This window comes from Clytia hemisphaerica, unplaced genomic scaffold (genome assembly GCF_902728285.1).
Source record: "Clytia hemisphaerica strain Z4C2 unplaced genomic scaffold, Clytia hemisphaerica genome assembly, whole genome shotgun sequence".
In the NCBI taxonomy this organism is placed as follows: domain Eukaryota; kingdom Metazoa; phylum Cnidaria; class Hydrozoa; order Leptothecata; family Clytiidae; genus Clytia; species Clytia hemisphaerica.
Genome location: NW_027104402.1, coordinates 316,272 through 342,668, shown reverse-complemented (window position 1 = coordinate 342,668; position 26,397 = coordinate 316,272). Strand labels below are relative to the sequence as shown.

At 35.2% G+C, this 26,397-nt stretch overlaps 1 protein-coding gene across 1 annotated transcript; it reads left to right on the top strand.

Annotated features, from left to right (window-relative positions):
• The first annotated feature begins 11,631 nt into the window (after positions 1–11,631).
• On the top strand, positions 11,632–26,378 carry LOC136819948 (uncharacterized). The gene is made up of 5 exons (XM_067076184.1): positions 11,632–12,991; positions 23,389–23,654; positions 24,284–24,534; positions 24,995–25,151; positions 25,503–26,378. Exons 1-5 carry the CDS (start codon positions 11,889–11,891, stop codon positions 25,661–25,663), a joined length of 1,938 nt encoding a protein of 645 aa, XP_066932285.1. The 5' UTR covers positions 11,632–11,888; the 3' UTR covers positions 25,664–26,378.
• The last annotated feature ends 19 nt before the right edge of the window (positions 26,379–26,397 follow it).

Here is a 26,397-nt window from a genome sequence, read left to right as displayed (position 1 = left end):
CGCTGTGGGAAAAAGCTCCACCGGGGCTGTGAGACAGGGGTGTTTTAAATGAAATACCGAACGTTTTTACAACAGAAGCAGTTCAAAAATTAGCGAGGTTGTGAAAGCTAATCATGACCCGGTATTTGACATACAACCATTGAGTTTCAAGTCGAAGGTTATATAGGAATCTTTAACATTCACCTTTACAAGGCCAGCAAATCTAGGTCTACGCGTTCTCAAATAGCGTTCATATGCAGGTATCAGCTCCAGTCATTCCAAAGGAGTGACATTTCATCTCAAATCAACTGAGATAACACAAACTGAGCGAAAAATTAACCTTTATGGTATAAAATTAGCCATCTGTATATTTTTTTGCATTAATTGATCGGGGAATTGATCCTTATATAATGGCCGGTTTTCCCTATCGTGTTTCACCCGCACAGAATATTTTTTGGCAGGTACGAGATAAAAATCCTTTACTTTCACCCCATCACCCGTTTTACACCCAAATATCGTCACTTTATTTTTTCAAACACCGACAAACTGGCATAAAAGCTTGTAACTTGAGAGTTAAACAATGATTTTGGTACCATTGGAAAGGTAACTTTTACTCTTTCTAAAAACATTTAGTTAATGCCTTTTTAAATTTTTTTTTTTTTTTCATATTACTTTATATTTCTCGAGAAATATGTTATATATAACTCATTGACTAAAATAAATGTCTTTTAAAATCAAGTTTATAGCCTTAAGTTTGAAATTCAGTATATTGGCAAATTTATCACTCGGGCTTGAAGGGTGAATTTTTCAGAAGCAGAATGTACAGGTAAACTGTGAAAACAGGAAAACAGAATTATGTGCAGTCATCATTGCGTTGCAAGTTTGGTTGAGAACGTCAGAACAACATCTTTTCAACATCCATAACGGTCACAAAATCTTAGATGGACGTTGATATTACGCTATCGTGCTACGGAAGAAAATTGTTGAAATCATCAAGTAAAACAAATATTTTGAAAATTGACATTCTTTAAAGTTTAAACTACCTTCCGCAAATGAATCGAAGCCGTCATGAAAAGGAATGGGGAATACAATTTATAATCATGTTATAATTAATCTCAAGGTTACAAGATCCTCGTTAAAGCTAATGCTTCTACTTCCGCTTTTCGGAAAAAGCGAAATTTCAATTTTGTTGTTTCGCTGGTTACTGTTTCTGTTTTTAAGAAAAATGACCTTGTAAAAAAGTCTCTATGTTAATCTTTGGGGTAAAGAATTAGCTACATTTTTTTATTTTCCATGTCTGTCTTACTTTCAATTTTCCGTAAAATATGGCCAGAAATTCAAGCCTTAAAGCGAATTATGTTAGTTATGTCCAATATGTTAGTAAATAATTTTGAACAGAAACTATTGGTCTTTTATAAACCTTCCAGTCTCTTAGGACTTAACTATAAGGTGATATCCCCGAGGGGGGGGGGGGGAGTTACTAGGGTTGACTTTCGAGGCCGGACTAAAAAGGAGAAAAATAGGAAAATTTTGCGATTTTTACGACCCTTATTGATTTGACTTAGTTGGCCCAAATTTTGATCTTTCGAGGAGCAAAAGTACCAGCCCTTAGTGGGACTGAAATATAATTTTTTTGGTTTTCCAACCCTTACAGAGCCTTTAACGTCCTAAAAAAGACATTCTTAAGTGTGGCACATACCCGTACCCTTCATTTGCCTAAGTACCACCCCGGGGTGATATCGGTGAAATTCACAAGCCGAAGTCAAGATTACATGAATACTCAAAAACTCATAATGGATACATAAAAGCCAAAGATCTCAATGGAGTTGTTGGCCTCACAATTCATCTACCATTACCAAAATGAATTTAAAGAAGATGTTTTGAAATTATTGACAGGTCATTGCATCCTCTGACCGGATCATCAAGGCACACCTTATGTAAATTACTAGGAAAAAGGGATTTCGTGGGATTAGTGTATAAAATTTTATGAATTGAGGTAAAGATTCCTTTGTTTGTTTTCTGTCAAATCTTTTTTGATAATCTTTCCTTCCCAAGGAAAACTGAAAGTATAATTTTCCATTTCCTTCAAAAAGGGATTTTGATTTTGATGCTTTTGAAATCTCAACAACTTCATTTAAACAAGGATCAGTTACTGACTTCGAAAATGAATTTTCTTCCAGAATTGACTTCCAAAGAGCAGAAACCTAAATTTCTAGCCCTATCATCATATGCCGGGATCAGACGCCCTTTATTTCCTCTTTCTGACCAATAGTAGGGGGAAATTTGTTCGTTTTTTTGAGGTCGCTCGACTTTTTTAGTCAAAGCACTTGTTATACATTTTTGGAAAGCTAAGGGGTAGGGGAATCAAAATACCTTGGGTGCCAATTTTTTTTTCGGACACTTTGGTGTGATTTTCGGACAAATACGACGGTCTCAGGCAGAAATCATAGGGTGAAAAATTAATGAAAAGTTTAGCTTGAGAAAACGGAGACCTGTTGTATATTTTTGGAAAGCTCTCAAAAAATTAGGATTAGTGATATATTGCAAGTATAGGTGATTTCTTTACCTAACTCGAGATATTAATCCTTAAAAACAGTGTTTTTTCGTGTTTTTCAGCCAGAAACAGCTGTTTTGTCCAGTTTTTGCGTTTCGGAAGCTCAATATCTCGAGTTAGGTACTGAAATCACCTATACTCGCAATATATCACTAATCTTAATTTTTTGAGAGCTTTCCAAAAATATACAACAGGTCTCCGTTTTCTCAAGCTAAAATTTTCATTAATTTTTCACCCTATGATTTTTGCCCTAGACCGTCGTATTTGTCCGAAAATCACACCAAGGTGTCCGAGAAAAAATTGGCACCCAATTTATTTTGATTCCCCTACCCCTTAGCTTTCCAAAAATGTATAAAAAGTGCTTTGACTAAAAAAATCGAGCGATTTTACAAATTTCCCCCTACTACAATGCTGATCCACATTCGTGTCAATTCAATGTGAAAAAGCTTCTAAATTAAAATTTATGAATAAGCAAACGATATCACTAACATGTAAAAGTAAAACCTTTAATTACAGAGGATTTAGTTTGTTTCCCATCAAACATGCAATAAATTTGATAATTGACAAGGAAATCCATTGCCATTACACAAGATGGCTCAAAGAACGTGATCTATGGCAGGCACAAAAATAGGCAAAACAAAACAAATCTTTACTAGGAAAATAAATCTGTGACAAAAGATCCTGATAATTTCATCACTGAATTCTCATTTCCACTCGAAAGGCACTTTAGTCTCTAATGGATTTGATCCCATCCCTTAAAAACAGGCAGATTTCCATCACCTTTGGCTTCTTTATCTTATCCATAAAGATTCCTCTCATGGGTCATTGACAGTGGCGTGGTGGCAGGGGGGGCCAGGGGGGCCAAGCCCCCCAGCGGAGCCCGTTTGAGAAGGGGAGCCCAAAAATAAGGGACGCCAAGAAGGATTTTTCAGGCGCCCATATCGAAAGATTGACAAATGAAAAAACAAAAATGGCGCCCCTCATCACCTCAAAAACTCAAAATTTTCTGGCTCGCTTCGCTCGCACACTCCCTTTTTTGTGTTCATAATGAGCGTATAGAGAGGGGCGCCAAAAACAAAAAATCTTTAAAAAGGGCGCCATATTTGCCTTGGCCACCCCAGAGAAATTTTCCCACCACGCCACTGGCATTGAGACAGGAGGAGTAGCGTAGAAAAGGGGGGGGGTAAAGGAGCATTTGCTTAGGAGAGCAGATTTGAACGACACAGTAATTATGTTTTCATACCACAAATAGGTAAGAGCTTTGTCGTAAAAATCTGCTCTTCTACGCAGATTATTCTTTACCCCTGTCTACGCTACTGAAGGGTGTAAATTCTGTACACAGGAGTAAATTTTATAAAAGAATGCATTAAACTCAGAAGTACAACACTTCCTGGACGGGTAGTAATGGTTCAAAGAATATGTCTCTGAATAGACCTTATCGGAATCTTTTATTTTTCTAAAAAAGCGATACAGGCGACAAATGTTTCCTCATTAGACATGTCTAATGGTTAGGCACGTGCTTAATTACCCTACCTAGACACGGTGGAATTAAGGCGCCACTAACACATTGTATTAACACGAGAAATTAGTCGGTGCAATAGCCAGTAGATACTAGTAGTCAGTCTTAGTGTTTATTTCATAAAGTTCCTTACACTGCGTTGAATGTCTATAGTACTGGCTAGTTCATTAACTGTTTGTTTTGGTTGTGGGTCGCGTTCTTTCCTAATTATCAGATCATAAAATGAAATTTCCAGGTTAGAGTCTCTTGTATTGAAACTTCTGTAACAACTAACAAAGCAACAGTCGTTGTTCTGACAACGTTTATGTTCCTTTTTAGCGTAGGAATCATTTATTAATGATGTTTCTATTTTGAGATACGCTTTTCACCTGTTAATATTGAAAAGGCTATATGTTACGTGGTTTCTTGTTGAAAATTCAATTTGATTTCGATTTATTGACTTTATTTGTGTATCTAAGAATCTAAGGTGGTCCTTTTTGTTTAGAAGTATTATATATTCTCTGCTCTTATTTTTAATACAACTTCATAAAAAATTTGATTCGCATGTGACTTCTGAAATAGCGTTGGTCTAATGTCACCCTTATTAGAGATGAGAATAATAGGAGGGTCGGAATCAAAATTTTGTCCACTCTGATCCCTAAGCAAAGAAAAAAGTTTACTTCAGCGATTCCGACCTTCATATTATTTCTTAACTCTAAAAAAGGGTGTCGGGAGTAGAAGAGGAGTGTCGATATTAGACTAACTTACGATATAAATTACTTTTGCTGCCGGTTCACTTATCATATTGATTACCGCTTTGGGCGAATGAGCACACCTCAAAATCTAAAACGAAAGCTTAACCAGGGCCTACAGCCTAGAAAATTTCTTGGCTACGTTTGGGAGATATACATCTTAAGGCTTGGGGTCACGAGAAGTTTTTTTTGCGTTACAATGCAACATGATCCACCCCACCGACCTGAAACGCTGTCTCCACCCCGTTTTTCTTTCTACCAATAAAAGTGAAATCTCACTTTTTCCCGGAGACAAAATCCTTTGGGTATTTCCCTCAATTTTTGTCTCAAGAAACCATGGGACACGCACTTTTTCCTTGTGTTGGTGGGATGGAGCATGTTGCATTGCACCAACGTGAAAAAACTTCCCGTGCCTCTAGTCTTGGATGTAATCCTAGGGAATATTCTCTTCATTTCAATTACTTTTGGTCAGCTCATTTGTTAAGTGGTCGTGCAAAGGCATATAACGGTTTAGCCGGATTCTTAATCGAGATAAGTTGGGGTCAGAATTAAGCAACAAGTGACGTAGATTGAATAGAAACATCCTTCCATACTAAACACTTACTAAATATAAATTTATTTATTATTTAAACTATAAAAAGCTTCGTTTTATTATTCTGTTTATAGCCAAACAAGCGATTTTCAGGCAATTAGAAATTAATCTGAATTTTGAGAAAAAATGTGTTAGCTTCTACCATGAATTTATTATAGACACTGGAAAAACAACGTATTAAACGGTGGAGAGCGATGAATTGTCTTTCTTTTGTTTAAGAAAACAATCGAGGATCTAGCTTTGTCCGCAAAGGACAACTGTCATGGCGGCTCGAAGTTCTCTGATTCTGAAAAATGATTAATAATCTCTTTTCTAAAAAGTCCTCTATCTTTATCTTTTTGTACATTTACTCGCAAAAAATTTGGAAATAAATGCTAAAATACTTAACAGATACATGTATTAAATCTGTTGTGACAAAAATATCAAACAAAAGGCCTAAAATGACACAGAATTTTAAGTGGGCAATATCTCTCTAACATCTTTCTGAGAAGAGCTAAGATCGACATATATGAGACTTGAGTGTCTTGGCTTCACCGTGGTATGAAAATATTTTGGAGGCTCGTGGATCGGTGGTTTTATTGAGGTTAAATTTTGAAAATTTCTGGTGTCAACATTCAATTTTTCATACATAGCATGTTTTTCGTATCTTTCTTGCAACTTGAAATGTCATAAAGACACGTAATTAGCAATTAATTTTATGCGTTCGCCTCTATAAGGAAAACTTAATTTTCATTTAGGAATTGAAATGACTGTGCTAAGATGAAAAAAATGATTAAAATTTTACGAAAAATCGTTTAATGAAGGAAGGAGAGTGAACAATAATGTCATTACTGCGGACAAGGCTAGAACATGAGAAATCAATGAAAATATAGCTCGTTGGTTTATATCCAGTGTCTATAATAAATTCTTGCTTCTACCATTTAAATCGGGTTGAAGATGATATGAGTAAAAATAGAAAGATTATTATCTAAGAACCCAGCAACGAAAGCCAAGAGACGAGTAAAAAAATGATAACTCTATGCCCTATGATGATTTATGTAAAGATCTCAAGCAATGGCTACTTCCCAAAACGAATTCAGTTAACTCGATAACTGTTCAATTTAATAAAACAGTTTAAAAACCAATACGACTTATGCAAAATTCTATGTTCCTTGCCACGATGTTTTCTCTATATGATTTTTCGTTAACTTAATAACTGTTCGATTTTGCTCGATATAGATTCGATTATATCACGAGGGACAGTCGGTCGCCAGTACGACAGAGTCATGTGACATAACACGAAATCAATGAAATTTAAAAGCAAATGACGTTAAAACACAGTAGACCTTTTAAAGGTTTTGTAACTCGCTTCACTTTATAGAGAAAATACTATGTTGAGGTTTGAATGATGTGGTTAATAACCATAGGCTTTTAAAACCACAATTTTTAGTGAGCTTTTTCATTTCTGATTGATGTTGATCCCTTTTTAGCATACAGTGAACTTTTTAATACATTTTCGGGGAAAACTTCGTCGGGGAGAAGTGACGAAATTTCGGCCAAGTGACGAATACTTTTCCCCGACGAAGTTTTTCCTGATAAAGTAGTTCAAACTTCTTTTGTTCCAATCTTTTTATAATTCAAATTAATTCTCAGTTCCCACTAAGGGGAAACCCTCATGAAATACTCTTTAATTCGAACAAACCATAAATCACATTGATTTCGAATCAAGACAAATACTAGTACTAAACTATGTAGTATTGACTCAATAACAGACTCGTTGAACACCCCCACCCGCGCTGGAAAAGTTGGCGAAAAAACTCTTTCGAAATGAAGAATAATATGAAATTTCGTTTTCCAACTGGAGAGAGAAGAGGCTCATTGTCACCAAATGAATTTTAAGCTACCTGTATAAGACCTATAAAAATAATGAAACACCAAATTACTAGTAGTGGTGGTTGATTACTGTGTCCTTGTTAAAAACACATAGTAAATTCAATGAAATGGAGTCAAGCTAGCCTTCGAGCCTTCGAGATTCCAAGCATGTGCTTTAGCAATGTATGCGAGTTGAAGTCTTAGAAACCCGATACTTCCGTTTTGGCTTGCTGTTTTCCTAATATAATCCTCTTAGTTTCAAGAACTCAAGCGGAGTTATACACTTGAAAACTTAATGAAGTGGAGAAACCATGGTCTATTGAACGTGCCTACATATTAATTAATCTCTAAAGTTTAATGTATATCCCAAATTTTCCTTCTACATTAATCTAGCTTTTTTATCAGAAAAACTTCTCAAGGTCTTTTTAAGTTACTGATAGATACCCTGCGGCGGCTAGTTTGATCTACAAAAAATCTACATTCTGCCAAGCTATTTCATATTGATATCGAATTCTGATGAGACGCACGTACAGCCCAAAAGGTTTTTCTTTGCATGTGATTGCGTCAAGCGGGGATATTAGGCATTGAAAGTCGATAATCAAAATTAACTCTTAAATCTAAAAGGTGATAGATAAATGATATCTTCAAGAAAACTATAATGTAAAAAGTAATTGTAAGATTTTCTAAGTAACTTGGCAATCAACAATAAAAGCATTTGACCCTTGACAACCGAGTTGACAACGACATTTATTTCAATGCCAACGCAAAAATTGGATAGATACAAGTAACTAAATAACTTATCAAGAGAGGTAGTGACACCTGTGTCACAGACCTGTTGGCACCCCAGCCCCGCTGGAAAATTTGGCAAAGATGTCGTCCCCAGTGGAAAAATACCCTGGACTTTCAGCCCCACTGGGAAATTGACTTTTAATTCATCCCCACTCGAAATTCAATGTTTGATCATAACGCTCCTAAACCATCCCCACTGGGTTTTTTAACCTTGGAACAATAGAATTTCTATACCCATTGGGATTTTAATAGGAATTTTTATCCCCACTGAGGAAAAAAGTTCCACCGGGGATATGAGACAGGGGTGTGTAGTTTGCTGATGGGATACATGTTTTTCCTCTTTATAAGCATTGCGCTTATAAGCATAACTAGGCTCATATATGGCAAAAATTTAAGCATGTGCTAAACATTACTGGAATTTTACAGATTTTCGAAATTTCTCTAACATTTTGCTTAACATAGGCATCCCTCAGAGCATTTTTCAGCTTTGTAAATCTCTCGATCTAAGCATTTCCGAGCCAGCTTTTGGATTTTTGTAAGCTTATAAAAAAAAAACATGTAGTGAGGTCTTTTTATGTTTGTGTGAGGAAAAACAGGGAACCACATTTGGATCATAAGATTTGATATGCCTCAAAAATTTGAAGAAAAGGGGAAAAACTAAAACCGTTAGTCACAAAACGACTTAAAAGAAATCGAAAGTTCTTGAAAAAAGATAATGCAGACTTTTCATCGAATATATATAATGGATCAGTTCTAGTTCACGACTTGGGGGTTAATATTGGGTCAACGAGCTTGCTGGTCGTATTATTATGCAAAAAACTTCCGAATTCTATCTTAGCAATTTCTGAAAGTCTGAAAATTGGAAATCACAAATTAAATAGAGAAAATTAAGGACCTAAATGACAAAGAAACATTTGTTCGCTTATTTTTACACCAGGAAATATTGAAATGAAAGTTTCTAGTACAATCCTAGAGAGGTTTTTGGTCAATTTGCTGATGTTTTCAAAGTTTTTAATCTCATAATGAAATAAATTGGACAATTAACAAAATATGTAATGAATTTTTTTATAAAGGAGGAAGTGCAATTACCTTACCACATTTTTCAATTAAAATGAACAATTTTATTTTGTCAAATAATGATACACGAAAACAAATACCTTATCAGATCTTTTCGCTGGCACTATTGGCTTTTAGTGCTCGAGGTGGATCAAGGGTCGGGACCAATAGGGTAATATCAAAGATATGCGAATTAGAATAAGGAGTAAAGTCTGTAATACTATTTAAAAATCTGCGTTTCGTATCTTTATTGGATAAAAAGTTATAACCATTTAGTAGGGGGCCAAGCTGATGTTCCGTTAATCTTTTCTACGGCCTAACCATTTTTAGTCTATTCCAAAGAACAGTATATTATAAAATATTTAGGCGGATTAGGCCTGGGAAAACTTTTCATGACCAAAATAGTGACGCCATAGGCAAAACTGCAAGGGAAAATAATGGGTAAGAAAATACCTGATTTTCAAAAGTCAAAATAAACGAAAATGGTTGGTACCATCTGTAAGAGCATGAAATTCTGAGCAAAAAAATCTATTACAACAACTCTCTGACTAAAACACACAAAGAAATACAGCCGCTTGAAGTTCAAAAACATACCGACGTCAGTACGATCAAGACAAGATTTGACGTCAAATCATAGTAGAGCTGAGTAGAGTCTTAATCATTTTCGTTTATTTTGACTTTTGAAAATCAGGTAGTTTCTTACCCCTTATTTTCCCTTGCAGTTTTGTCTATGGCGTCAATATTTTGGTTATAAAAAGTTTTCCTGGGCCTAATCCGCGTACTCCCTCTCAAAAATATCTTATAATATACTGTTCTTTGGAATAGACTAAAAATTGTTAGGTGGTAGAAAAGATGTCACGGAACCCCAGGCTTGGCCCCCTATTATTTGAAGTAGGCCTAAAACGTTCAAAAAACGTAAAACGGAAAAAAAACGCATTTAATAACAAATTTCACTTTTGAGACAGACTTTCGGAAATGGATTGAAAGACCATCGGTACTTATTATTTCACTTTGAAATTGTAGTTTTTTTAGATTACTCTTTCCTTTATCATCAGTTGAATTCGGTTATCAAATGTTGAATATGTCATTACGTAATTGGCAGTACTTCCGTGGATAGATAGTTCTCTGGTGGTGGTTAGATGATAGCATATTTGTTCTTTGGCAAGTTTGATGGGGTGAAATGCTTAGGAATGCTTAGGGCCACTTGAACGATTTGAAGAGTCATACGACGTGAATCAACGACCTTTTCAAAGACTCATCAGCCAAAAAAAAGTCCAAGACTCTGCAAATTTTCATTTGGAATCTGTCGAACAAATCTAATGTGCCTTTCCTAAAAACTCCACTAAAATGACAAAAAGAGGGTGAGAAGAGGTCAGAAAGTATGAATCAGGTGCACCTATCGGTACCCCAGGTGGCATTCTTTACCAGTAATAAAGCTGGTAAGGAATGTTACCTTGGGTACCGATAAGTACACCTGATCCGAAAGTATTAACTAGAGGGATGCTAAGGGATTCCAGGGGATACATTGTTTTACGTTTGAAGATTTGCATTATATTTATCGGCCAGACCGCTTCTCAATTTAACATCCTGTTTTCAACGAAGTAAATGCTCTTGAAATGCTCCAAATAGTCAATCTCTTCCACGCACACACCGCTTTCCCAAAAGATACCGCAATGAACTATGATGACAAAGAAGTGCATTCAAACAACACGTTCAAATTCATAGTCTGGAGTCGTTTATAATGCGTGTAATACAGTAAGAAGTATAGGCGTTATATGATAATACGATTATTGTTACGGGGTTTAGTTTGTATAAACGACTGGAAGAATCCGGTGTTCCAGCCTTATAGAATCCCCGGCTAGCTACGCAGAATCTTGCGTTGCGAGAAAACAATTTATCAAGCAACAACAAACTCTCAAAACAAAATCAACTCAAATGCAAAACTCACACACAATTTATTTCAAGAATTTTTTTAAAGCAAGAACAAATTATAATTGCAATATTGACACTTTTCTTTTGTTTGGAGTTGATGCACAAAGGTTTCTAGACGACTAAAATTGTTCCCTCCATTACTTTTTGCTTTATTTCTACTATGTCTGAATTAGTCGTCTAGCTTGCTAGAAAGTTCACGATATTATACGGTATTATAAGAAACAGTTTGAAATATGAATCAAGAAATCGGTAAGAAGGGTATTGCGTATCGTTGAAATACATGCTACTATGTTAAATCTTAAATAGATTAAAGTGCCCCGAAATTACACAGATTCATATTTGAGAAAACGAATGTAGCCAGTATCTGGGTGATGTAAGCTTCAAATACAAATTGAATGTATCTTTAAGTATTTCAACCATCTTATAATACAGGTACTGGTTAATTAGAATCATAATGTAAAACAATGGAGGGCCATACGATAAATATCGCATGTTACCTTAAAACATGTGTTACAAAGTTGCGTAAAAATTATATGGTTGCCAAGCAAAAAGTTGCAAAAATATTTTTGAGACAAGTCATGATAATAAAAATTTCTTTTCCAAAAAATTTAAGAAGAAGAAGGAAAAACATTTTAATAGTTCAGTTATAGAGAAAAATGATATTTTTTAGATTTTGTTATACATCGGCATAACGTTCTTTTAAATGAAGAATCACAGGGCAAAAATGTACCAGTTGCTTACGGAGAAAGGAAAAAATATTAGAAATGTTTAAATTGTGAGCCAAAAGATTACAGGCACGGTCAGGAGATACTTGTGTAAAATTTTGCGACTTTCTTTGATCAATATATTTTGAAAAAAGGTATCAAACAATCGCTATCAAAAAGAATGAATATCATTTTTGGAAAAATAATTTCAATGATATTGACATTTCTGATCATATGGAACGTATGGATTTTAATGACACAAAAAGATGACCAGAAAAAACCGTCCGAAAAAGATATATTCATTGATCGTTTCGATGAATTTCTTGCACAACAGGACCACGATAAAAAGAATATTATGAACGGAAGACAAGGAAAATTAGATTCAAGAGTAGGGTCTATAGGCAAAAACACTTTTCTTGATTCCACGCATTTAAAGCGCGGTTACATAAACGTGTACTATTATATCGATATATGTCATAATTATGATAATTATGCAACAAAATGGAATATCCTATTTCCGGAATTTCCTGCTAAAGCTGAACTCCAGGAAAACTTTTACGATGAAAGAATTGTAAATTCTGAAAGAGTCTCGAGAAGAATGATTGCATTTTTGCAACCGGATCTAACCGAAAATTATAGCTTTCGTATTGAAAGTCAAACTGGATGTGAAGTCCGTATTATAGAGGGCCCATATTTCGGTAAAGAAAGACATTATGATACGTTTATGCTGCAATTTGGTCTTTACAAAGGACAATTGCAAGCCGAAAAGAATACAAACAAACCGGGAAAAGTTTACACGGTGACTAGCCATGAGATTTTGTTACAAAAAGGTAAAAAATACTTAATTGACGTTCTTCATGCGCTACCCGGTAAAGGATTCTTACGTTTAAAATGGAAGTGTAAAAAAGAAGAACACTATATGAAAATCGATCCATCTCTTCTCACAACTTTATATTCGAAACCAAAAGTAACTGATATTTTACCTAACGTGAAATACGATGTAAGAGTGACAGAGAAATCTGAGTTATTGGCAAAAGACAGGCGTCTTATGTTTCATCAGCTTCAAAATATTGAACAGAAAATGGTAAAAGAATGTGAATACTGGGCTAGTTATATTCCGGACCGGTTTCCACCTGATCATGGTGTAGCTTATGTGGTAGTTGATAAAGTGTACCCGAAAGATGTGTTGATAGAACACCATGATCCCAGGGGTTATTATGATTTATATATTGATGAAAAAACAGCAATGAAAGTAGCGAAGAAATTTATGGGAACTTTAAGCAGGTAAGGTTTTGATAAATTTAAATTTTCCAATAAGAAATTGTGGAGGTATAAAGGATATGTATGGAATATTCAGGGAGGGGGGCATGAAAATCTAAAGGCTTGGATATCCAAGGATTAATTCATAATAAGGTAGATTTTTGCTTATCATATCCCAGGGGGCATTTGATTTGTCAAATATTCGTGAGTATAGACGGTCATATAGTTAAAATATCAAAAATGACAAGATTATTTAAAACATTGATAATTTCAAAAAAGAATAAACCAGCCGAGGCTGGAAGGTCAACCAATAGAGCTTAGCTAGATAGCTTTAATAAGTGGGTTAACAGATGTAAGAGATGTACTGAAACAGAGTAGACTAATAATGTTGAATAATGTACAAAATGTGAAACATTTGATAACTTGATTTAAAATTATTTAAAACAAGCCTGAGAGCTCCTCCGACCCCCCCCCCCCACCCGCAACGAGAAGCTCAAAGTATACTTCTCTTTATAGCATTGTAGCACTGTTTCTATGACATCAAACAATTAAGCTATAGTTCATTACTGTAAAATAAAAGAGAAACATAGTGTTATTGAACTTTTTGTTAATTTCATTACAGTCAGTTATGATACATTTTTTCTGTTGGATGTAGACAATATCCATATCTGACCAAAGTGTTATGCTAGAAATAAATAAGAAAAGTGCCAAAACGTCAGAACCAAATAAAGATATCTACTTTGCACTTGAAGCAAAATCACAAAATCTTGAAAAACACAATTTGCATCCAGTCTGCGTAAATAAATTTTGTAGTTTAGTACCGTCAAGTTACACAACATGCACACAACCATCTTGAAGACTTTGCTGGTCGCAAATGATAATGGAAAGCAAAACTTAAAATTCATAACTTTGCGGGGAAGCTTATTTTCCCCCGTTTTGCTTTAAACTCGCTTTTAATTGGTCTATGAATTTGGGCGATCGCTTTACTGCCTTGGCGGAATAAACACACAAGCATAATAAATAAATTCAACAGGGCAGCGGAGTAGCAATTAATTTCAACTGGGAGTCCTCTCTTCTGTGCCAAGCACTGGCAGTGTTTTTTAAACTTTAAAACAATGTTAAATGAAGACCAGATGGATCTGTTGTTGTGTAACTTGGCGATATAATTCATTAAATTCTAGAAACCATTTTTCATAACTTTCTGCAGTCCGCTCAACGGATTAGAATAGGTGGATTAACTTCTCTCGTTGCTCCCAAGAGAGATCCATTGTCTTCTCATTGTTACAAGAAAAATCTGTAAATGACTCTGCGCACTCCTCGTTTGGTTTTTTCATTGTTTTTATAAGAACAATTTTCCAATTTATACAGTTTCGAAAACGAATTTGTCCTATGATTCGATCAATTTTGATGATTTTGCAAATATTTTAAATCCTGCACTTAAGTTTTAGCATCAACAAACGCTAGACCAGTTTTAATGTAAATTTTTAATCTTTTGTCAATGGCAATCTTCAGATAAGTGAAAATTAACGTACAGTATGTGGCCCCCAAAACGGCGATCCAATTTGAAACTTCTCTCAAATCTAGAGGAAAAGAGATTTTACCAAAATTTTTGCTGCATGAAAACCTTTAACATCTCTACTTTATTTCCTGGAAGTTCTTTTTCAAAATTTTCAATTTCAACAATATTTTTCAATCGCTTAAAGATAGGTAGCTTTTTTCTAATGGCCCCCAAAACGGAGGTTTGAAATTTTAACGATTTCTCGAGATATCTTTAAGATATGTTTACGAAACTTTGACCATAGTTTTGAAATATGATTTAGAGGGTTTTGGGCATAAATTGTTTTGATAAAATTTTTATAGTATACCCCTGGTTGTCAAAATGCAGGTTTGGGGCCCCCAAAACGGAGGTGTAGCTAAAATCAAATTATTAAACCCGGTGGTAAAAGGGGGAAAAACTATGAACATATTTGTGTTTTCCCTTAAATTTACGACCCGATGGATGTAAAATTTATGATTTTTATGAAATATTTCAAGATTTTCAATATTGCAAAGTCCAAACTGAAAATTTAGAAATTTTCAAAATGACAATTTTGATTTAACAACGTCTTAATCAAGTTTTTGAAAACAAATCTCTTTTGAAAATAGTTCCATTCATGTATGGAATAAGCTGTGAAAATTTTAGAAAAAAAGCTTAACTGAAACTGAAAATATTAAGCTTTAAAGATATTTTTCTCCTATATTTTGCAAAAAAATGACATAATTTGCCGTTTTTGCTGATTCAGCTAAAATTTTTACATATAATGTTAAGTTTTTGTTATAAATTATTAACTCAAGGTGATAGGAATAGAATTCCAAGAATTTTTCCTTTTTCTCATATTTAGAATTTTCGGTTTGTCAATGCTGATTCTAGGGCTCCAAAATACTGGTTGACCTTCAAGATGCTATATCTTTTACCCAGCCTCTAAAGTCACAGATGTATTTGCATTTTCTGAACGGCATTAGGTGTAGAAAGTTTCCTATACCCCGTTTTCATAACTTATTTTCAATATCCAAGGAGCTAGAGTGAGTTATATGCAATATTTATCCAATTTTGGTGTTAAAATATTTCCTTTAGACGCAAATATGTTATTTTGAATCCGTCTCAAACCAGCAAAAACATGCTTAGTTTTAAGTATAACCATCATTCTTTCAAAATAAACAAAAATCGTTTAATTCTGATAAATCTACAAGTCAGAATCTTCATTTTAATGAAAACCTCCGTTTTGGGGGCCGTCTCCGTTTTGGGGGCCATATACTGTATGGTCTATAACTAAGAAACTATCGATGGGTCACGAATGGGTTGCATACTGGTGAAAGAAGACTGTATTTAGAATTGGGAAAATAAATTTCAAATTATTTGGCTAATTTCTGCATTGGATAGAAAGGGCTAAAAAAGTGCATTTTCTTATTTAAAATGTACCACGTGATACGTAATGACCAATGAAAATGTTGAAAGTAATGATTTTTTACAACTTTTTTACAACTTATCAAGTTTTAATTGCTAGCAAACTCGTAAAAAAGTTTGATAACCTAACGAGGAGTGTTTTCTATGAGTTCTTAATCCACTTATTCTAATCCGTTGGTCCGCTTTCTGCAAGTCTGATAAGAGATATGTATAAACTGTTATCGCCATTCATTCCATTCCATTATTCGGTCAAAACGTGCGCCAAGGTTAGGAAAGGTTAGAAAAACACAATCTGCGTCCGGAACTGCGTGAAAAATAGTTTGATCAATTTCAACAAGAACTGCATATATTAATATTACTATAATTGATCAAATTCCAAAGACCATTTGTCATAATTTTGCAAGTCCAATAATAGGAGATGTGATGTCATCATTTGGTTCCCGTCATCTGACCGACCCCGATTTACGGTCAGAAGGTAGAGTTGGAGAGTCAGAAAGCTTTTCCGCTGCTTTGCTGGATTTCCACTGCCGACCTCTGCACGCTCTGTGTTTACAAGTTTTCAAATCGAAGTAGCGAGCCACATGCTAATGGAGAGTAAACCGAAAACCAGTTTATCCACGGTTTCTCAATTTCTTAATTCGGATCAGTCACCACAACGGATTCCCTTTCAAAGATGTGGGCTGCTTCTTAAAAGAAAAATATTTTCAACCGAATGAACGAACGACCCCCACTTTTTAAAGTAGAAATGACGGGAACCAAACAATTTTTTGCGATTCGCCTTAGTCCAAAAAAGCACAATTGCATCCAGACTTTATCAAATTTAGACAGTAGCTGTACTTTTGTAAACTTTATCAAATTCCAATAACATTATAACACCACCAATCCCACCTAGAGGCAAACAAGAAAAATATGTTTTTATTGCAAAAACTAATAAAAAGCAGCAATAAAAAGTATCAGAAAATTCAACATAAACAAAAACTTGAGCAAACGGCTTTAAACCAAGGACACTTGTATAGCGTAGCTATACAAGTGTCCTTGTTTAAACCTTCAAAAGATGTAGAAAAAGAATCCCCTTGATGAAAATCATGTGTTTGATTTGCCGAGTTAAAAAAATAAATGACAGAAATTGAAACTTGCAACAGATTTACACTGGAAATACTTTGGTACAACACTGACTTATCACATCTGACTTATCGCTTGAGCCGCCATCTTGAAACACCACATTATTAGCCTCCGTCTCAGAACGCGGTCAGAAAATTTTGCGGATAATTTCACAGCGAAAATGCATCCAGTGAAATGTGAGTAATGTATCATGATTCAAGTCGACTGACATAATTATACATATAATACATGTTACAAGTTCTGCCTACGGATTCTCAAGCTCGGCTACAATAAAACTATTACATGTTAGTAGCAGACCCGACTGACCAATGTTATGTAGCAGGTTGAAACATGAGTTTCTGCTGGAAAGATGCAGTTTGTTTTCAAGTTAAATCTTCAAAATAAAGCAAACTGTGTGGGTTTCTTAACTTCCAAACAATCTACCAATAGTTTTGGAACACTCCACAATAAAGGAAGATGGCTCTTCTTGTGGATTGGCTTTCTGATACCCCATATAAACACGATGTGACATGAAAGTGAAAAGACATGATTTGTTGGTTTTTGTTTGATTTGTTGACTCATATATCTCATGGCAAATGGGATAGCAAATGACTTTTCATGTATTGCTTGGCTCTACATATGATACCTCTAACTTTGAACACTTCCAGAATGTTGAATGTTTTTACGAGATAAGTTTCAATTATAATTTTCATGGAAATTTTTAATCGACAGATTTGGCTTGGCGTCAGTTTTGTTTAGTTGATGTTTGGTATCCTGATCATTAAAAGCAATGAAATGCCACACAGTCACTCTACACATGATGCCTCCAGCCATGATTGGTATCAGAATGTTGGAAAAAAAACTTTATGGTAACGAGAAATTGTTGATAGAAATTATATTGACTTATTTTTACAATTTTGGCGGTGTGGGTTTAGTTGGTTGATAATGTTTACACTGTGGGATGGTTTTCAAAAAACTGTTATATTGATTGTTGTTTGTTGGAATCGATTACCAAAAAAAAGAGAACCTTTTTTTGATAAATACTTTATTTTTTTCATGAATCGAAAAAACCGTGTCACGTGTGGATAGTATGTCTTGTAGTAACCAATGTAGTGTCTGTTTTCAAATTTTGAAAGCTCTATATTGAAGCTCTGACTAGCTCTGTTTTTAAAACTTTGAGTCATGTTTTTTTCTTTGTTGCTATTAAAGATAGATTTTTAAATTGTCGTAATGTAAATTTATGGTAAAGTTTTAGTTTTTAAGTTTAGTTCATCAGTAGTACATACAGTAGTATTTTTTCAGTAATCCTTTCTTGTAAATATAGTAACATTTAACCAGACTCATTGCCCTCATTATATTCGAATTTGTATTTTTTAGGACTGATAAGTACATATTTTTAAACACCAAAACAAAGCAAACAACATGTTTTTTCTGGACAAATATATATGTATACTTTATTGTGTGCTTTGAGCTCTATTTTAATCAACACTCTCAACTGCTGATCTTTCAACTATCATTTAGGAGTAGAGAATGGGCTTCCATAGTACCATTTTCTCTAAGTATTTTGTGCAAATTTTTCAAACAAAGTAGACTTCTTGATGTCCTTGTCCCTTATGTTAAAGTTGTTCTGATGGAGGACATTGCTATTTTTGGTAGCCTTCACATATCAATAAGGAGCTTTGGTGTAAATGTTTTTTCTGATGAAATCATACTAATCTGAAACTATTAGGCCTTTATGAACTTTCTAGAACAATAATTTTGCTCCAATCTTGAGAAACACTGGAAAAATAGGTTAGCAGGGATTCCCTGCCATAATTTCACAGATTTCCTCTGCTTTCTGCTTGAAAACGCTGTCGTATAGCCGAAAACGAAAGTGAAACTGTGAAAACGTCCGCAAATTCGGGCCCAGTCCTCTTCCGAGACGGAGGCTAATGATCTGTAAAAACAACGCACACTAAAAGTCCCCAAAAAGTTAACCGATCGGAAGAAAGTTTAGAAATCAAAGTAACACCACATTATGATCTGTAAAAACAACGCACGCTAAAAGTACCCACAAAGTTAACCCGATCGGAAGAAAGTTTAGAAATCAAAGTGAGATCGGGAAATCGGATTTTTTTTTGCCGTCTTATGGAAGAAGAAACGAATTTTACCTATTTGAATGCTCAGCTTAGGCTGACCAAAAAGTAATCAACAGTCCATGCAATACATGTCAAAAAACATTTAAATGGATATCTTCAAGGGGCTGCACAGTTCATTTTTCTAGAGAGGTTAAATTTGTATAAATCTTTTCGATCGTAGTCGCGCTGTCAGCCACGTGTCACTTAATTATTTATTTATTCCCCTAAACTCGATCCAATCCTTTTTTGAAACACTTTCTACTGTCTATTGTTTACCGGTTACTTTTTTAAAGCGGGCTACACGGCTTTTTGCGCAATGCAATTGGTTCTTTTCGCTAAACGATGGGCCTACACTGCCCAGAGTTGCCCGTCGTTAGGAAAATTCATTGTGAAAATTCATTCATTCAAAGGAAAATGAACAATGCGTTGACATCATTTCTCTCATTTTTTGCTTCCTACGTCAGAAAATAAAACAATTTTTGATATCTTTTTCCTTGTTTTTTTTTCGCTTTATTTCGCTATTTTTCCTGGATAAAGCGACCTTGACCTCGGGCAATATTTCTCAGTACAGCCCTCACTAACCGGTCATTGTTGTATTATAGGTGCGAAAAAAGGACTGGGACGGTTTTAGTGGGATAAAGCGGACCAAAAAATGCCGCGCGGCAATAGGTCGAAAAGGTGTATTTGGATATAAAATTTAGAAAATTTGATTAAATTACAATCCTGTCATCCAGAATATTTTGACAGAAAGATTATTTTGACAGAAAGATTATTTTGTCGGGTTTTGCTTAATTAAGTTCCCACCAAAATTTATTTTTTTCGGACACCCGTCTTATTAAAAATATTCCATAAAACAGGAATGTTTGAAAAGGTATCTGATGTAAGGTTTGACAATTGTATACAAAAATTGTGGTCAATCGCAAGTACTAAATTGGAATTTCACTACTGTGAAAATGACACGCCGAACTCATATTCCGACCTGTAAGGACGATTAGAAATTCATTTTAGCGCGCAATTAACGCAGATAAAAGTAACCATGGCGACAATCCAAGATCTTGGATTAAGTTCAAAGTTGATATATTCATATTCACGTCGTTGAAAACACAACTCAACAAGTGACACTTATGATAGACCTACCTGGTTATGCATTTAACACATTATAATTGATATCTATGTGAGTGTGACCATTAAACAATCATTCAGAACACAAATAGTGCCGATCTATTAAAATTAGTCGTTTGTTTCTTATAAAAAAACGTTTAGAAACCAAAATTTCATGCTCTTAAAATATTCTTTCATATTCAAGACTTTGTGAGCAAAAAAAAACATTTATCTCATCAAAAAATTGAGTAATTTGGCTAAGAACATTGATGTATGCTTATTAATAGTGATTTTTTTTTTTTTTTTTTTTATCTATAGTATAGTCCCACGAACAAATAGTACAAATCTAAAGGTTCCTATCCTCCCGCAAAAGGACCACCAGATCATACCGCCAGGAGGAAGGAACCCCAAATGAGCTTACAAAATGAGCAATAATGACTAAGAAATGAAAATAGATATAAAAAAAATATATATAAAAAAGAAAAAAACAACAAAACAACTACAGAAAATAATTGATAACAAAAATAAAAATAAACAGAAAGAGCTAGGAGAGCACTTGGAGCATAAGACTAGAATAACGGTCCCCCAAAACGTCCAGTATCGCAGATGAATTTTATCGTTATGCTCAATATATCATGATTTTGGACAACGCTAAATTCGGGGTCACCATAAGAAGTATTCTACACAATGTTCTGGGATTAAATGGAAACAAAGTTATGTCAAGTTGAAGAAGGCTGTCAACATAACAAGTCGTCGTTAGAGTAATCGAGCAATGCACCAAAAAATGCTGTGTTGTTTCGACTGAATTTTGTCGACAGTTGCAAAAAGGGTCGACTGTGTCAGCAAAATTGTGCCTGAACTTATGCTCACGAAGATGACTGAAACCAACCCTTAATCGGTTAAGGAACCACGCCCTTGTTGTCACTAGCTTTGAAAACTGAGTTAGCACTGGGTTGGGAATTGGAGAATTGCTTGCTTAAAGGACTTAATAGTTGGAAGATTCCGTATATGATCTCCGAGGTTATTCCATTCATTTATGCAAAAAGGAAAGAAAGAGGCACGATAGCGCTCGGTTCTACAGAAAGGTGCCTCGAGTGGTGGTTTATCCTTCGCCCTGCATTGCGCTCTCCTCTCCTCTCTGGGGAGGAAGAATATTCGTAGATAAGCAGGAGCAAAGCATTGATTATTTATATAAAAAATACGAGTCTTCTAGTTAACCGCCTGTTTGCCAGGCTTTCAAATCCTAGCTCAAGGTAGATTTTTTCTCTGGATGTTCCTCTGAAGCATCCGGTTATTGCAAGACAAGCATCATATTGAACAGACTCGAGTTTTTCAGAGAATGAGGAATTACCAGGACGATCATATACGATATCTCCATAATCTAAGTGTGGTTAAATATGGTTTTGTATATAGTGACAAGAGAATCCCTGGGTAGAAACTTGCGAAGTCTGCGAATGAGACCAATACCTTGATTAGCCTTTTTTATTTTTCATCAAGGTGACGGTCAAAGGGTTTTGATCGAGTATGAGACCAAGTGTTTTTGATGATCCTGAACTGCAATGGCTTGCATTATTGAATGTAATTTCTGGGGGGTCAGGTGGATTTAGCCTCCTGGTAAAGTACACTTCAACTGCCTGTTTAGAAGGATCAGGGTTGAAGGACATTTTCCATTGATGAGCCCACTCACTTATCTTCTGCATGTCACTGTTCAACTCTTGAGAACAGCGAATATGATCTAGGATGAGTGAAAACAGGGACGAGTCATCAGCAAAAATTTTGATTATGGAAAGGATTGCCTCAGGGAGGTCGTTAATGTAAATCAAAAAAAAGAGGGGTCCGAGAATAGATCCCTGGGGTACACCGGCCAAGTTTCTGTCCAATCAGAAGCCTGACCATCAAGAACCACCCGCTGCGATCTCCCATGAAGAAAATTCTGGATTAATGAAAGAAGGGGGCCAGAAACACCATATGACTTGAGTTTGAATAACAAACCATCGTGCCAAACTCTGTCAAAAGCTTTGGAAATATCAAGGAATACTCCACGAGTGTCTAGAGGTGGATCAACATCAAAAAACCATTCAGATTCGTGTGTTATAGATAACAGCTGAGACACACAGGAGTCACCCTTGCGGAACCCAGACTGGGAATTTGTGAAAAGATTGTTGTTTTCGAAATAGGTGTAGACGGAGTCAAAGATACACTTTTCAAAGATTTTTCCAAAAATAGGCAGGAGAGACACTGGTCTATAGTTTTTTACTACACTCTTGTCCCCTTTATTTTTGAATATAGGAACAACATTAGCCTTTTTCCAGTTTGATGGAAAAATGCATGAATCTAAAGAATATTGATAGATCTTTATAAGAGGTTTAACCAAGGATTCGTCACAGATCTTAACCATCTGTATAGAGATGTCATCCCAACCATGCGCTTTGTTAGTTTTAAGTCCGCGAATGAGGGCTAAAATTTTGACTTGATCTAGAGGTATATTGTTTATTCTGAGATTAGTTACATAGTTTTGTTGCGGCAATACACTATCAGTGTCTATGAGAGAGCACTGATTTGCAAAGAATTGATTAAAAATATTTGTTTTCGTTGGAACATCAGCAATTAATAGCATTAATAGTGATTCTTATACATAAACATGCGTTTTTTAAGCCAACAATTTTTTTTGCAAAAATCTGCTTGAGCCATCTTTTACCTATGATGGTACTCTACTTTCATGCAAAAAATCAGAAAAAGTTAATTATCCAATTTTTCACAAAGTCCAAAAAACCCGTTTTTTAGCCGTTTTTTGGCCCAAATTTGCTAAAAAAACATTTTTTTCGAAATCGGGCTCCGTCACATTCGAGGGTTTATAGTTATGCATCTTTGTGCAAAAAATCATAAAGAATCAAAGAGCCAATCTCGAGAAAAGCTAATATCTAAGTACTTGATACTGTGCTTATAAATAAATATCGAATGTTGCCAGTTTCTCTATAAAAACACGCCAAGTAACCAAAATTTCATGTCTAAACACACATATTCTTCAAAAATAAGCCCTCATGAGCAAAAAAAACATCTATCTCATAAAAAAATTGAGTAATTTGACTAAGAACATTGATGTAGGATTTCAATGGAATTGAAAATACAGACTAGTAATATAAACAATTTTCTTACAGTGAATATAAACTCAAACATATCGTCCATATTGAAGAAAATAAGGAAACAAAGCAACTCAAACGATATTTCATAGAAGTTGACGTAAACAAACATGGTAGCGAAGCACTATATCGATACAGTGGATGGATCATTGTTAAAGAAGATGAATCTAGTGAAATTTGTCAGCCACGTGGTTATAAATGGAAGAGGGATGAAAAGATTTATTTGATCACACCAGTGAAGAATCAAGCCAGATGGGTCAGATTTATGATTAAGCATCTAAATGGTAAGACAACTCACAGCCCTGGTGGAATTTATTCCCAAAGCAGGGATGAAAATTTCCTTTAGATAGATGGATAGACATTTTATGTTCCCAGGTCGAAAAAACCAGTGGGATTGTTTTGGAGTGCAATTTCTCTCTATTGAATTTTAAATACGGATGAAAAAAATTTCCAGTCGATTTTTCTACCGAAATTAGCGAAATTTCCAGTGGGTAGGGGGTCCCCCCCAGGTCTGTGTCACACGGTTGTGGTAAATCTATACGTCTATATACAACAGATTTATTTTTTAACTCCATAATGTATAATGATGAAAGGCAGCTGGGTTATTGAACTATTATAATAAATTAACCCCAAAGGGAATAGAAATCGCTTCGAATAACTGAAGTTCGAACAATGTAAAGTATTTTTACCTAGTTGGGTAACAGATCCAATAGAAACACTATCTCAATTCGAATAACCGAATTATTCGAATAAGTACAAGTTCGTATAGCCAGGAGTCTACTGTATACGGTATACTAACAATTCCCTAACAATTTTAGTCCAGAAGTATCAAAATTCCTGATCAGAAAGCCGTTTACAACAAAGCTTCAGATGGCATCAGTTATATTCTCACTTTCACTTTCATCATTTTCAGACATAATGGCACACACGAATGAAAGACATATCCACCTGATACTATACGATTTCGGAAGTACAGATGCCAACTTGAAAGAGATTTTACAACAAGCAACATTCGAGCATTCTTACATGAGAAACGAACAAAAATTCAGCAAAGTGATTGGTTTAAACAGAGCAGTCAGTTCTATCCAAGAGGAAGACCCCATCATTTTTATTTTGGATTTACAACTTCAACTACCGATATTCCTGTTTGATTATATTAGAAAGGTGAGTACTCTCAGGCAGGAATGTCGCGGTTTGACTGAGCCTGGGGAGACAGATCGAAAAAATCAGTATTTTAGTAACACTGTTATTTTTTAGGCTTAAATAGAAAACAGGTGAACAACTAGTGATATTAGAGCATTTTGTTCCCCATAAAAATCGACAGTACTTACCCCTTCAACCACTCTCAGGTACTTTCTTATACCCTTTCAACAGTGTTCCGCTGGGAAGAACCTCTTAATACCTCAATATATTTTTAAGAACATCTGTAAGATACATGAACGATTTTTTTTTAATTGAAAATTTGTTGATAAAGTTGGTCATTATTCGAAAAAAATTCAATTTTACGTTAAAGTTTTGGCGATTTACTTTTTAGTAGATAATTTCTAGGTTTTCAAAACGTGGTGCCATGTTTGTGAAATGGGGTGCTTTTGATTTATATGATATTATATACATTTCTTTTTAGCATACATTCCGTGAAAAGACAGTTTACGTTCCAATTCTATTACGATTGGGTTGCGGCGAACATACGGCATTCACAAAGCTAACTGACCAATCAATTTGGCAAGAAATTGGTTATGGGATGATCGCTCTATTCAAATCTGATTGGTTAAAAATTGGAGGTGCGAAAATTTTTATTTTAGCATGTCACTCCTTTTATTGTAAGAACAATTTTATAAGAATAACAAGGCTCAAAATCGCTAAAAATGAGAATAACTTAAGAACAATACTGAGGCTGAAATTACTCAATTTCAAGCCATTTGGGGGTCATAAATGAAAAATTTGGGTTTAAGCCTTTCAAAAAAGAGTTTAACTATAAAGTCGACCTTCAGGGGTACCAGGGGATCGGTATTTTGATTTTTGGCCTTTTAGGGGGGGGGGGGTGTCTTTGAAGTAATGTATTAGTCTGTTAGAGTGTTAGCTCAAAAAAGGCCACAACCTTGAAATAAATCATCTTTAATTACTTCTTTTAGGTATGAATGAGACTCGATTCTCACAGAAATGGGGCGGGGAGGATTGGGAATTTGTGGATCGTGTATTGATTAATAAAATGGAAGTCATTCACCATCGGTTACCTGGTTATTATCATATCTACCATTCCAATAAAAATACATGGGATGGAACCAAAAACTGAAAAAAAGAACCGAGAAGTAGCACTGTTGACTGTCGCTAATTCGAATTCGAACAGGATTAATAGATAGATAGATAGATAGATAGATAGATAGAGTCGATATCTAACGTGGATAGCCAAGTAATCTAGGACTTTTAGGCAGTCTTTCGATTGTTTTCACGGGGTCCACGGCCAGCCAGCTTGGCTATCTATGAACTGAACGGAACATTGGAAGGAGCGGAGAACCGCGAATCCCTGGTTTGAAACTGAAGTTTATATCTGCAAATGCGAGATCTAAGTAAAACACTATAAATACCAACAACTTTTAGATCCCAGCGCTGGTCAAGCTAAAAAATTATTGCCGACCAGAATAAATAGTCCAGATTCACTAATTTTTCTGATTTCCCCTTTAAATATCAGGTTTCAGTATTTCATGTTAATTTGTAAGCGTTTGCAAGGTACTTTTGGGCTGACAAATCTGATAAAAAGCAGACTCGTTTATTTGAAAGATCAGCCCAGATAATTCGAATCCCGGACCATTCTCCGACCGACGATTCCCCGACAGACAACTCCCCGAACGGGTAATTCCCCGAGCGGACAACTCCCCAACAGGACAATTTTGGCTCGGGAAGATGTCTGTCGGGGGATTGCGCGGTTGGGGAATGGTCAGTCGGGGAACTGTCCGGATACTGATAATTCAAGTCAAGTCAAGGCAAAGTTATTTATATATGGCATAACTACTATAGAGCATTTTTAGA

Coding starts and splice junctions, on each gene's coding strand:
- LOC136819948 (XM_067076184.1), top strand. CDS start 11,889: ATGAATATCATTTTTGGAAAAATAATTTCAATGATATTGACATTTCTG. Junction 12,992..23,388: donor TTTATGGGAACTTTAAGCAG/GTAAGGTTTTGA, acceptor ATTTTCTTACAG/TGAATATAAACTCAAACATA. Junction 23,655..24,283: donor TATGATTAAGCATCTAAATG/GTAAGACAACTC, acceptor CATCATTTTCAG/ACATAATGGCACACACGAAT.